Here is a 14,713-nt window from a genome sequence, read left to right on the forward strand (position 1 = left end):
GATTACATTCAAGACAAGTCAGCATCACATTTTCACTTGTATGACCAAGTCTACAATCTTTCTGTCTACGGTATATTGTTTTGTATCATTTTTTAAATACTGCCATAACATTACACAATTACAGCTTGCACAGTGATTATTCTGCTGTTGTTTCAGCGCTATGATAAATTCAATATCAAGGTCAAAGTTGCGTTTTTTTATCGCTTTGTTTATAAGTAACTAATTTTTTCTTCTTATTATATTAATATCATCTAGGACACCGCCAACGGTTTCTGTAATGTCTAAAATAATTCTCCGCAGCTGAGATATTTTTCTGACTCTGGATACTGCTAAATAAACTAAATTTGACCATTCGATACTATCATCCACAATCCAAACTCGCGTATCAGAAATAGTTAATCCTTGAGATGAGTGAATTGTCATCGCATATCCTAGCATCCATGAAGATTTATTTGTTTTCAGCGCGTCTTCAACAATATTGACATCAACTAAAACAATATCATTTAATACAAGATTTTGTTTCTCGGTCTGTCCTGGTATATCAACGTCAATATTTTGTTTTCGTGTATCTGCTGGTCTATAACATAACGGTGCTGGTAATTTTGAAAACGTTTCTTTATGTAACTGAAATAACCGCTGTTGAAGTGTATCACGAACTATCTTTCTACTTGCAACTATCAAATCATTTGGTCTCCACGTTTGCAGAAAGTCGTTCATTGAAGTCTCTGAAATTATGTACGCATTATTTCAAAAAGAATTTTATTCGGTTGTAGTTTGATTACATTTTTTAATTATTTTAATTCTGGATCGAGTGCTCTATGATCATCGGATATTTCTTCCGTTGCAACTCTAACTGCAGTGTCAGTGCATCTAGTTATCATTGATAATAAATTTATGGAAACATAAGCGAACATAGACGATCTTAGATGTGTACGCAACTTTGTTTCATTAGATAAGTAAGCGTTTTTCTCGGCTTACAAATATATCTCTCCTTTTTGCATCGGCGATTATATAATCATATTCAACATCATCCATAATTAATCGTGCATAATGTCATTTATGATCGACTGCCCCACCTTGAGGGAATTTACCGATAATTTTTCTGACGAGATCTTTTGCGTTTTTTTTTCGATGATATTTTTCGCGAAAGCATCCATGTCGAGGTCATTATACGGATCAGGTTCGGTGATGGTACCAAACTTCGGTCTGCTTCTGATACGATATAATTGCCTCACTTAAAATCAACGATATCAGTATTCTACAATCAAGCATATATCGTAACAGTACTATTGGTGCCCAACGTTTTTCTGAAAAGTGTCTGCCAAGCCAAACATAACAAATAGGATGAAGACCCTTAGCAAACTCAAATGATACAGTACGAGCGAATCCGGTTAGATCAAAATCAGGTAGTGGTCCATTTATTGATACTCGTGTCATCTCGTTAGTAGGGTGTCCAAATCTTTTAAAATACTCAGCACACTCCCCCATTCCAAGAAAGCTTCCAGGATAACACGCAATCATATCAACGGAGATGACATCTTTATGATTGTATTTAGTAATCCATAATCCGCCGTGTCCGTATTCACAATAAATTAATTGTATATCTTCGAGGAGTTCAAATCGTGTTGGATTCCACGAATTTGTCTCTCTTGCAAAGTGAGCTGCAACTGACGGAACGGTAAAACAATTGCTTAATAATTCGACAATACTATCAGATGAAAATCTTTTCGCGAGTTTTTCCATTTCTTCGTGACGGGATTCTAGACGGTATATTTCACCGTTAGGTCTTACAAATTGATCATATTTTTCATCATCTGAACTTTTAAATAGCTACACTGACACAGGATCGTTTTTACTTCTTTACTGAATAAAATCAAATACGTCCTTACCTACCGGGTAAAATCTTACAGTCCGATCTCGTGGAAAGCTGTGACTGCGCTAGTCCACGCGTGAACATTGTGATCAACGATATTTATTGGAGCTCCCTTCGATTTGTGTTTCGATTCATACAATACTTCTCCTATTATTGTTTTTACAGTTATGGGGAATTGTAATATTTTTTCTAACTCAGCAACATCTTTTATTGTACCTCCTTTATCCTTGACTGAATCAGCCCATTTGTTTATTTTTTCACGTCGTAGATCCGTCAGACCGTTTCCACACATCGCATTTGTAAAGTGTTCTGTTACTCGTTCAGCTACACAATTTATTTTTGAAAATTTCATTGGCTTCAGATTATCAACATTTTGTTTTTCATTTATCGGATAGATTCCATAAATAACTGCAGTTACAGGATAAACTTGCTCATAAAACGGTTTGTTAGTACTAGTCAACATTCCTGGTTTGGATTTTTTCCTCAGCATGACAACTTTGTCATTATGATGGACAAGATCATATTTGTCACGGATAATCCAATTATCTGCTTCTGTTAGCACAACAAATTTTACTCTGATAAAATATTTTCTATTGTCAAGGTGGTTAATGATGGTTGCTGCTCGTTTATCATTCATGACAGAGTCAACACCCCTGTGTCGCGTTCAACTCTGAATGTTGACCATACGTGAGATGCTCCATCTGTGCGAAAAAAAATTTTGGCATCATGAATTTTATTAATCAAACTTTTATTTTTCGGATCAACCAGATCTTTTATTGGCAAGTCAGGAGATATTCTGTCAAGATTAAATTTATCTTTTGAATGCTTGATCTCGGATAATCTCTCGAACTCGTTCATATTATATTCAAGTCAAACATTTAAATTGAAATGTTATATATACAATGTCTCAAATAAGCATTAAATGCACATGGTTGATGATAGGCTCATTAACTCCCTGTAATAAATCCTGCGCAAAAGAATTCGTAATAGGAGTTTAGGACCAATACCGTGTCTGCGATGTGGTGTCGGAGTTAGAGGCAAAACACAAATTGTGTGCATAATTTGGTGGTAAAAGATACAGGGAACCTAAGAGAGATTATAATAAAAAATAATGACAGTGACAGGGCTATAAAGTGTGTAGAGGATTATCTAAGTTCTCAAAGTAATCATTTAAACAAATCTTGATTTAAACAAATGATATTATTATATAAAAATGGAAAATCCATCAAACCAGGAGTTTGTGAAGCATCCTATAATAACGAACTATGAAGCATCTCGTGATGGTGTGATTAGACACAGTCGACTAAAAAACCTTTAGTCGGTTTTGTCACTGATCATGGTTATCTCATGTTCTCATGCGAAAAGAAGAAAAGGTATCACTCTCACCGATTGACATTCGAATGTTTTGAGGGGTTGTTCAAAGATGGTCTTATGATCGATCATATCAACAGTATAAAAAAACAATATTTCTTATCCAATCTGAGAGCTGTCCGTAATATTGTAATCTTAATTCGACAAACTGTATTTATTTACTTCCGCGTTCAGTTTCGGCTTGTCGAGAATGGCTTAATCATTGCTATACAAGGAAGTATCGGTTATTTTCCTTATAATTCTCTCTGTTTTATATCGAGGACTGTCAGTACGATGGTGTAATCGTTTATTAAGGGTAAATAATATATTTTTTAAAAAAACAATATTTTTATTTTATTGAGTTTGTACGGTTTTCCTGGTTAATATGTATTTTTTTCTGCGACTATAACTAACACACACACACACAAAAACCGAGTAGCAATACCGTTTGCTGAATTTTTTTCGGATCAATAAATTATCCAACCTAACAAATCTGACTTGGTGGGTAGAAATACGTTCATACCTGAATTTGTGTATTCAGAACTAAATTCATGTTGTATTTTGCAAACCAACTGGAAAAATAGTGCGTGAAAACGCACGGCTAACTTTATAGAGATTTCTAAAACTTATATCTGTCAGATGCTTCAGTAGCTCATTGCTAAAGCATAGAACTGTGATACTCAAGGTCTGGCGATCGAATCCCATGACTGACATCTGTCGGTGGTTTGGTATATTTGCGATTTTTTAATATATAATAGGGGCTCCGCCCAGCCTCGAACCTCAATAGAAAAAAAAACACACACACCCACACTCACCTTGTGGTGTGTGCTCGTTCTGCATCACCCACGGGTTAATTATGGGCAGGTGTGCGCAAAAATCTTTTGAGTGTAGAGAATGTCCCCGTACATGTTGTGCTGTCCTTAGAATTAGGATTATACCCTCTGAGCTTACAAGAATCCGGTGGCAAACTAGGGGTTCGTGGGGGTTATGCTGACCTTAGAAATAAGATTATACCCTCTGAGCTTACTAAAATGCGGGGGCAAACTAGGAGTTCATGGGGATTGTGTTTTTCATTATATACATGCAGTATAATGAACCATGAAGATATCAATGATATTATTTCTGCTATGTAAAAACTAGAAAAAACTGACATTAAATGCACAAAAAACATCAATTTTGGAGTGTATTATACAAGAATTTATCGATAAATCTATAAATCATTTAAAGAATCGCTTAGGTTTTCACCCTTACGCTTTTGGAAATTTAAAGAATTTTCTTCGATAAAATCTACGAAAATAACCCCAAAACGATAAATTTGATTAAATTTCATGAAAAAAATATTTCTGAAAAAATAATATACTCGTAATTGTGCTGGTGCAATTTCTTTTACCGGAATCGCAGCTGGAAAGTTGATGCTAAATACATGATTGGTCGAGCTTACTCTCATCACCGTTGTTTTTAATGGAGTTGTATTCGTTACAATTTGTTGAAGCAGCTCTTGCGGGGATGTCATGATATATTTATATCTTCAATACTAGCGATTTTATTACAGCTGGCCGGACATCAGATCGAAATCATTTAATGGATCAGCAGCAAATAATTCACTTGTATTCGCTAATAAGAACAAACCGGATGGAACACCCGACGTGCAAGTTATTGGGATACCCACTGGAAGTTATCAGATTGAACAAATCAACGATGAATTTCAGCGCAGAATAAAGTCAATAACCGGATGAGAATCAAAAATATCAATTAACATTCATGAGCCAACTTTATCCTGTACATTTGAAATACACTCGCCCGATTATGTCGTTGATATTTATCAATCATCGATAAGGACTGATTTAGGTTGGCCTGAGGTTGCTCCTGTTGATGAAGGACCACCAGAACCAAAGCTGGATGAATTTATAACAGATGAAAGAAACTTTCAGCAATTCCTAAATATAGAAATTTATACCCGTGGGTTAAATCAGACAGATATGTTATAATTGAAGAAGAATATCCCTCGATACCTTTTCGAATTATCGATCATAATCCAAAAACCTCTGCTGATATCGTCTCTGGAAAAGATTTTATAAATCTTTCTGATAATATCAAAACCGAGTACATGAACATGTATTCAATATGCCTACAAAATATATTATAGGATATCCTAATGATGATCTAAAGGAACTGATTATTAATTCGACAACACATCCGAATCAGGTTGTATCGGACTTTGAATTCGCTAATCGGACCATCACCGAGGTAATAAATGGTAGTACTTATAGTAGAGGAACAGCAAAATCCGTGAGACAAATTTACCTCGATCATTATGGAGTAACCGAGACGGAATTATTGGTCTCCACATTCTCGAGATTTGCTACTGAGGGGTTAAAAAATCATTCAACTATTTTGCTAACAAAAACTTTCATAAAATACTTGAAGCATGGAGAAAGATAGCTCCACCAGCGTGTATTCTCGGATATAACAACGATCCATATGGAGGCGGTCGCCATGTATCTCCTGGAATCGTCAAAATAGCATCAACGATCGCGGTTAATCTTTCATGTGACGTGATTGACGGCAGCTATCAAACGTATCTTGGAAAGTCAAATCAAGCACAACAGGGATATATTTTATATACATTCACTCCGCGAGTCCCTCCTGGATATTTAATCGTACAAGAGCCTATCAATGTCGTTTATCTACGGTGTCATAATCCTTTCTTAACAAGAATAACTTTCAAGTTTACCGATCAATTGGGACGATTAATTGATTTAAGAGGCGTAGAATTGATTATAAATCTGTACGTGAAGTCATGATGCACAAAAATTTCTGTGGCTTGTTTTATTCTGATTTTGAATTCGATTGACTGAATAACAGATTCACCCTTACGATTAGATTTTTCTTGACAATAACGACTAAAATAGGTAAAAAACCCAATGATTTTTGACCAGATTTCAGAAAAATATAAAATTATAATCAGAAAAAATAAATCTGAATAAATATTTTTTAAGATCAATATTACACGTGTTCAGCAACAAGGATACCAGTTGCCATAACTTTCATAGTCAATAGTTTCGTTTTCATCGATCGTTTCACGATCTGGCATCATTTTTCTCAATTGTCTTACACGTGCGTTAATTATTTTGTTTTGTTTCGTATTCACGAGATAGTTCTGATCTAACTTTTTCGACTGCGGTAAAAAGAGGTACGAATTTCTCCATTTCTATATTATTCGCTAATAAATCATATACTGATTGCAGAATTAGTTTAATAAATCTATAATTAGATGGTAAAGTGTATCTGTCCGCGGATTTAAACTCTTGCATGTTTTCGAAATCAGAATGAATTTTTTTCAGGATTTAGTTTATCAGATAATTGTATTCCTTCATTTTTTAATTTTTTAATAGGAGAAATAATATCATTCATATTTTCATAATTCATTATATAATAAAATATAAATTTTAAAAAAATCAGTGAAGAAAACAAAAAAAATAAATCGTAGCCATGATGAGCGGTTATCTTCATGGACTCCCTTTTTTGGGCCTGTGTGTCTCCATTAGGGTCCTTTGTTGAGATCTTTCTTGTGGTCTTCTCGGCACCCTATGATCATTTCTTTTTGGCTGACATTCTTTCTGAATATCCTTGTGGAATACTCTTCAAGGATTTAGAGCTCTTATCATGCTACGGTTTATTTTGGGGGCGTCACAAACTCTTTCATAAATATTCCTCCAGCGAATTTTCTAAAGGAAACGAAAGTTTAGAATATTCAGAAGGTTGTTTATGCATTTCAATTTCATACACACTCCCCCCAACGATCAATGCTCAGGGGGAGTGTCAAACGACACTCACCACGTTATTCGAACTTTTATGTAAATGAAACAACCACTCTTGAAGTGTATCACTATCTTTCTACTTGCAACTATTAAGTCATTTAGTCTCCACGTTTGCAGAAATTCGTACATTGAAGTCTCTGAAATTATTTCGCGCATTACTTCATATTGAATTTTATTCGCTTGTAGTCTGATTAATTTGTTAAAATTCTTTTAATTCTGGATCAAGTGCTATATGATCATCGGTTATTTCTTCATAATAATCAAAAAAATCTTTTAGCCAACCAAGTGGAGATGGTCCAACAAAAGGTCGTGGTTGACCATGATCGCCGCACATTATTACGGCTGTATTTTTTATAATAACCAATCAAGAAACATTTTTAATATATCTTTAGATACTGTACATATTTCATCCCAAATTATTATTTTAGGTATATATTTCTCTCCCATTCGACCAGGAGTCCATGCGTCACCCTTGTACCAAAAGAAGCTGTGATAAGTACACGATTGTACTCCTTGTTCTTTCATTTCTCTTGCAAGTCTGTAAGTAGGAGTTAAAAAAATTAAATCTAAATTCTCTCTAAATAATTCAATACCACGAGTGGTCTTACAGCACCCTCCTGGTCCGTTTAGGTAAACAGTCTTATATCTTGCTATTGGATCTGATATAGATGGCACAGACGATAATTGTGATAAATTGGTGTTTTTACGATAAGTGTCTTTAATCACAAAATCTGCTGATTCTGTATAATCATGTAACATTTCTTCTTTTATTCTCCACGAACTCAACTGTTCATCAGTGCTTGTAAAACGAGTAACTGATTCTGTATATTTTTTTGTGTGATATAAAATGAATCAGTTGCAGCTCTGACTGCGGCTGTAGGGAATCTATTTATCATTGATAATAAATTTATGGAAACATAAGCGAGCATTGAAGATCTTAGATGCATATACAGTGGAGAGACGTCGTCCACGTAACTAACAATCGTACGCCTTTGTTCCGTCAGATAAATAAGCGTTTTCTCGACTCACAAATATATCTCTCTTCATTGTATCAGCGATTATAAAATCGTATTCAGCATCAGCTAGAATTCATCGTGCAGAATGTCGCTTATGATCATATGCCCCGCCTTGAGTAAATTTACCAATTATTTTTCTACCGAGATCCTTTGCTATTTTTTCATTATTTTTAAGTTAAATCTTAAGAACATTAGGAACATCCTTGATAATATCATTGTCGGAAGTATTAGAATAATTTTTACTGAATTCTTTGATTACCTCATCAAGACTGATAAAATCAGGTGTAGGTAACCAAACTTTGGTCTGAGCATGATACGATATAATTGCTTCACTTGCAATTAACGATACCAATATTTTACAATCTATCATATATCGTAATAAAACTATTGGTGCCCATCGTTTTTCTGAAAAGTGTTTACCAAACCAAACATAACAAATAGGATGAAGACCATCAGCAAACTCGAATGATATGACACGAGCGAATCCTGTCAGGTCAAAATCAGGTAATGGTCCATTTATCGATATTTTAGTCATCTCGTTTGTGCGGTGTCAGAATCTTTTAAAATATTCAGAACATTCTTCGTAACCCAGAAAACTTCCTGGATAACACGCGACCGTATCAACTGAAATAACATCTGTATGATTGTATTTAGTATTCCACAATCCACCGTTCCGTATTCACAACAGCTTAACTGCACCTCTTCGATAAATTCAGTGCGTGATAGTTCCCATAAATTTTTCTCTCTTGCGAGGTGAGCTGCACTGACGGAACAGTAAAACAATTACTTAATAATTGATTGATATTATCAGATGAAAATCTTTTTCCGAGTTTTTCCATTTCTTCGTGAAGATATTCTAGACGGTATATTTCACCGTTAGGTCTTATAAATTGATCATATTTTTCATCATTTGAAATAGCCATACTGATACAAGATCGTTTTTACTTATTTGGTGAATAAAATCAAACATATTTCCTCCACAGTTTCCTGTAGGATAAAATCTTATAGTTCGATCTCGTGGAAATATTGTTACTGCATTAGTCCACGCGTGTGCGTTATGATCAATACTATTTATTGGAGCACTTCCATTTGTTCTGTAATGTTTTGAATCATATAAAACCTCTCCAGTTATCGTTGTTACAACTATACGGATCTTTTTTTCTTTTTCTAATTTAGATATAGCATTAATTGTAGCTCCAGTGTTTTTGACTAATTCAGCCCATTAGTTTATTTTTTACACCTTAAATCAGTTAACCCGTTACCAAGGATCGCATTTGTAAAATGTTCGATTACTCGTTCGGCTACACAAATTATTTTTGAAAATTTCATTGGCTTCAGATTATCAACACTTGGTTTTTCTCTTATCGGATAGATTCCATAAATAACTGCTGTTACAGGATACGCTTGTGTATAATACAGTCCATCAATACCAGTCAACATTCCAGGTTTGGAATTTTTACTTAATACAGCATTTTTTAAAAGGAAAAACATGATCACGCTTGTCACGAATAATCCACATATTCTCTATTTCTAATTGCACAATAAATTTTACTCTGAAGAAATATTTTTTGATTGTCAAGGTAGCTAATGATAGTTGCCACACTCTCATTGTTCATTGTAGCGTCAATGGTTCTGTCGCTAAGAATTTTGAATGTAGACGATACGTGAGATGCCCCATCTGTGCGAAATGCTTTCTTGGCGTCATGAATTTTATTAATTAAACTTTTATTTTTCGGATCAACCAGATCTTTTATTGGTAATTTTGGGGATATTCTGTCGAGATTAAATTTATTTTTAGAAGGCTTGATCTTGGTTGGTTCATTTAGGTGGGGTCTGTTGCAACATGTGGTATTGTGACATAGGTCACATAGGACATATTACGATATGGGTTGGGTAGGATAAAATTCCGTTCTTGAGCTGCATGTGTGTATAAAAGGAAGAGAGTTGATCAATTCTTTCATTTTTATTTCCTATGTTCTTGTTTTAATATTAATCTGCAGATGTGTTGAAAATCATATTTAGATAGAATTATAGAAGAAACCATTTGTTTCTATTCAGCTTTTTGTATGTATCTTTGTTATGTATAATTTGTTCCCACATTTTAGTGATATTTGTGTGACTGGACTTTTGGGATCAAAGTTAATGTTTTACTGATACTTATCACTCATCTCTGATACACAGATATATATTTTATATATTTAAAAATTAAATCAAACATCAAAAATAATTCTGGGCCCTTGATAAATTGTATCTGGCATCATGAACAAGCCAAAAGGGCACCCATCTATAACAGGTATTTTATTTCAGCAAACATTACATTCCTTCATTCCTTGAAACATATGGGTTCAGATTCACATAAAAATCTGGCCATTCCTAATGTTGATTCTAAGACAGCAATTGTATATATTGAGTCAGTATTAGTTAATTTATATCCATTTTTGTTTAATCATTGTAGATTCACCTTACAAAATTTGTGAGATCTTCAAGTGTTACTGTGACTTTAGCCAAATATAAATTTATGTATGCACATTTTTTTTCTTCTGATGCTGTATGTATTTTGTTATTACAGTTGATAATTTCAACATTATCATCAATAAATTTAATAATTAATGAGTATCTTTTCTAAAGCAATGTAGTAAGTATTCTTTTGTTTGAAATCTAACAAACAAACAACAAATCAACATTTTTTCTCCCGTCCTTATTTTGCAATGCAACTAGTTTGGACTAACTTTTACCTCATCTGAACTTGTAAACAAATGCACATTTTTTTTCTTTGATACTGACATTATTGCTAAATATCTCCATGGCAACTCTAAATTCCTTAAATTCCAGCTAATGCTGCTCATTGGTTTGCATGTAAGTATCAAATACAGCAACAGTAGTTTACGAAGTTTAGGGATCACAAACTTGTGTTAATGAACAAAAGATGTTGAAAGTTAAGCCATCACTGTCTATTTCGTCTTCAAAGCAAAAGAGCTAGGACATTTTGTGTACTTTACACTGCATTCAGCTACAGGACAAAAAGAACAACTTTAGCAAAAACTGTGAGAGAATAGTGATGTGTTGATAGGAACATTGTTAGGTGATGACTATCCGATGCATAGTTTCATGACAATCCCTGGAAAACTAAGACCACAGTCGTGTTCATCATTTTCCAGATTGAGCTTAAGGTAGAAACAAGCAATAACTGTAGCAATAACTGTAGATGCATAGTGATTTATTGACTTTATTCAGATAACAACAATAATATGTATCAAATTTCACAGGGATTCATAAAAACTGAGACACAGGCTGCATTCATTATATTCTGTTATGAAGTGCATTATGCTGCAAGATAAATGGATAAAAATTCTTAGAAAATTGTAAGAGGATAGAAATTTGTTGAAATGCATATCTTATAAAGACAACCATAACATGTACACTAGATATTAGTTGCATTTACAATATTCTGTCATACCTTATAGCAGGCTCCAAGCCAAAATGGGCAAAAACTCGAACAAAACTTGCAGATGTCATCACAGTGATTTCTTGATATGATCTTCTTCACATGATGACCATAGTATTTGTCAAGTTTTCTGGTGATCCACTGCAAAGTGTAAGACTAGTTGCAATCTCAAGATGACACAGTGTATCTTTGTATTTATCAAATTATCATTTCTGTGGGTTTAATATCATTATTCAGCTTATGGTAGGTCATACATAATAGCCAGTTTATCTGGTTGAAGAACTAAGGAAAATCCAGAGAAGAACCATTCACCAACAGTAAGCTACTGACAAGCTGTTTCACATACCCACATTGACTGATCCTGTGACTCGAACCCATGCTGACAGAGGTGAGGTGGCAGTGATCAGCAAAGACAAAAGTCTCAGACAACTCAGCCACCTGGGGCCTCAGACAAATTTTTGAGTGAAAAGGCCGACCATCCTTTCATAGACCAATTTTTTCCTGATTCTCTCTTTATAGCAATGGTTAATTAAACAAATTATTAATTTATTAAATGATTAATTTAGTAAATGATTAATTAAGCAAATGATTAATTTAGTAAATGATTACCGGTAATTGAGCAACAATTTATTAGGCAATTGATAATAAAACTGTCAAAGAAATGGATAAAGAACTGGAGAGCCATTATTACAAATGAGCAATAATAATAGATTGAAGTATATAACATAAATCTGTATTTAAAAAACCAATAAGTATTATAATTAATAAAATAAAACATACGATCTTGGTCCAAGAGTGATACATTTTACCTTCTTGTTTTTTGCACATCTATTAAAATATGCCAATCAGTACATATTTAAATAAATTAAAAAAATCTGATATTGCAAACAATGTACAATAGATGAGAACATATTACACAAATACCACACACACAGACACAAAACCCACACAGATTTTAATTTTAAAGATTGTGTGTTACTTTGTTCACTTCTCTTTGTTGAATTAAAACTCAAGATATAAATGGATCAAAACACTTATGACATAAAAATATGAAAATGGTAGAAATAGTTTGAAGAGCAAAGAAAAGTGAAGTTATATTATGTAAATAATATTCTTCCAGTTGAAGTGACAAGCATACAAGCATTACTACCCCATATTGTATATAATTCATACAAAATTTATTATGAACTGTAAAAGTTTTACTTTCATAGTTTGCATTTTTGGCAGACTCTTTTTTGTCCAGAATATTGTTTTATTGTGTAGTCTTCTATTAGTTCTCAAAGCTTTGCTATTTATAACTTGAACAGACATAACAATTCAAGGACTGTAATTATACTAAAATTTCCACTCCTGCAGAAAAATGTTACCTATCATTTAAGACAACAGATTTTCATGAAATTTAATTTGATTAATAATATTGTAAAAATACAAGAGAAAGTATGGGAACTTTCAATAAAAAAAAAATTAGTTGCCAGTAAAGGATACAAATAGATGAATGAAAGATTAGGTAAATCATTCATTTTTAACACTCTAGTATATCTGACCTATCACATAAAATTTTTTCAAGGTTTTCCTCTTTTTACAAATTTTGCACTAATTTAATAAATTTTTAAAAATTATTTGTTTTGCATCATATAATGTATTTCAGAGATTAATCTCTACAGTAATGAAATGCCTAGATTATGATATTCACTGAAAAAATATGGAAATTGTAAAATTGGAGCCATAGGTTTAATAATCTTAAGTAACTAAAATCTGTTAATATTTAGTCAAATCTTGTTTATTTTTAAACTGTGAATACTGTATTCTAATGTTTTGTTCTGAGAATGACTATGATACAAAGTTAAATTCTGAATACTGTATTCTAATGTTTTGTTCTGAGAATGACTATGATACAAAGTTAAATTCTTAGAATGACTATGATACAAAGTTAAATTCTGAGAATGACTATGATACAAAGTTAAATTCTTAGAAAGAAGAAAACCTGTATCATGCAAAATTTGCAACTTGGATTATTTTACAATGAAGTGACAATATTCTCCTCAAATATAAGATCATCTACATTTTCTTGCATCCAACTTTGCTCTCTATCTCTGCTTGATGCATTTTCTAACTTTGCATCATCTGCAGAGATTAATTTGGATCCTGCATTATCAATAGATTTTGATGTGGACTGAGACAAATCAGTCTCTTTCTCCTTCATCTCCTCCTCTGTCTTTCTCTTAGTCTCAAGAGTGGGATCTGTATCTTCGGTGTCACCAGTGGTGGCATCAAGCAAAACCTGTGACCCATAGAAAGTCAGTTTCTTAAGCTTGCCCTCATTCAAATTTCCCTCGTTAGCATTCCAAGAATCATCAGTTGACTCTGGATGATCCTTATTCTGACTCAAATTAGCATAACCATTACTTGCATTGTGACGGGGAGGTTCTTCAACAGACTGAATGTTGATCTGTGTGGCATCAAAGGGGTGATCTTCATGTGACACTTCCTTAGATTCAATGCTGTGGGTTTCAGACTGTGGCCTTTCTGATCCTGATGATTCATTGTCGACTCCACTATCTGTTCTCTCATCATCGTTACCAGGAATCTCACCCAGGAGTTCCATGTGAAGCTCCTGTGTCTCATACTCCGCCTTCCTCTTTGCATGGGTTGTCTCATCAACTCTGTATTTTTACAGAAAAAGGCAGATTTATATAAAGGGTTTGACAAGCACACTATTTTTCTTATTCTCTTTGCAAACCAGTATCATTTATATTTCATAGAGTACATTTATAAATATATCATGAAAAGTAATGTCCTTAGATTACTAAATTTGTTTTCAAAGTGTATAAAGTAAGACCTGATGTATGAGCAAAAATAAGGAAAGAAACACAAAGAGTAAATGACCTTACTTGATTATAAAAGAAGTAAATCTTTGGTAAATGCTTATGTTCTGGATGAAAACTAGTTCTTGGCAAGAATTAACAGTTGCCATGTTTCTTTGTTATGAATACATTTAAAAGTACCTCATAGTACTAACTATGTAATTTTTCCTAAACATTTTTATTAATCACTTTTCATGTATATCAATAATTATAGAAAAAGTTTTGATTATAATTTACAACATTTGCTTAAATAGGAAATTTGAATTAGAAGCAATAGATCATCAGTGTATGATAACTTAAAGTAAATTGGTAATTATAATTTGTATAGATCATCAGTGTATGAT

The 14,713-nt window shown here is 33.3% G+C and overlaps 1 protein-coding gene across 1 annotated transcript in view; it reads right to left on the reverse strand.

Annotated features, from left to right (window-relative positions):
• Positions 1 to 13,448: 13,448 nt before the first annotated feature.
• Positions 13,449 to 14,713, reverse strand: part of LOC149803173 (protocadherin Fat 4-like) — a 208,618-nt gene continuing 207,353 nt past the window's right edge. The window contains exon 55 of the mRNA XM_089953895.1: positions 13,449 to 14,168. Coding sequence (XP_089810021.1) covers positions 13,523 to 14,168 — 646 coding nt within the window. The 3' untranslated portion in view covers positions 13,449 to 13,522. The remainder of the gene's footprint in view (positions 14,169 to 14,713) is intronic.

The sequence above is a fragment of the Sinohyriopsis cumingii genome, chromosome 3 (assembly GCF_028554795.1).
Source record: "Sinohyriopsis cumingii isolate HCF-2022 chromosome 3, ASM2855479v2, whole genome shotgun sequence".
Taxonomy (NCBI): domain Eukaryota; kingdom Metazoa; phylum Mollusca; class Bivalvia; order Unionida; family Unionidae; genus Sinohyriopsis; species Sinohyriopsis cumingii.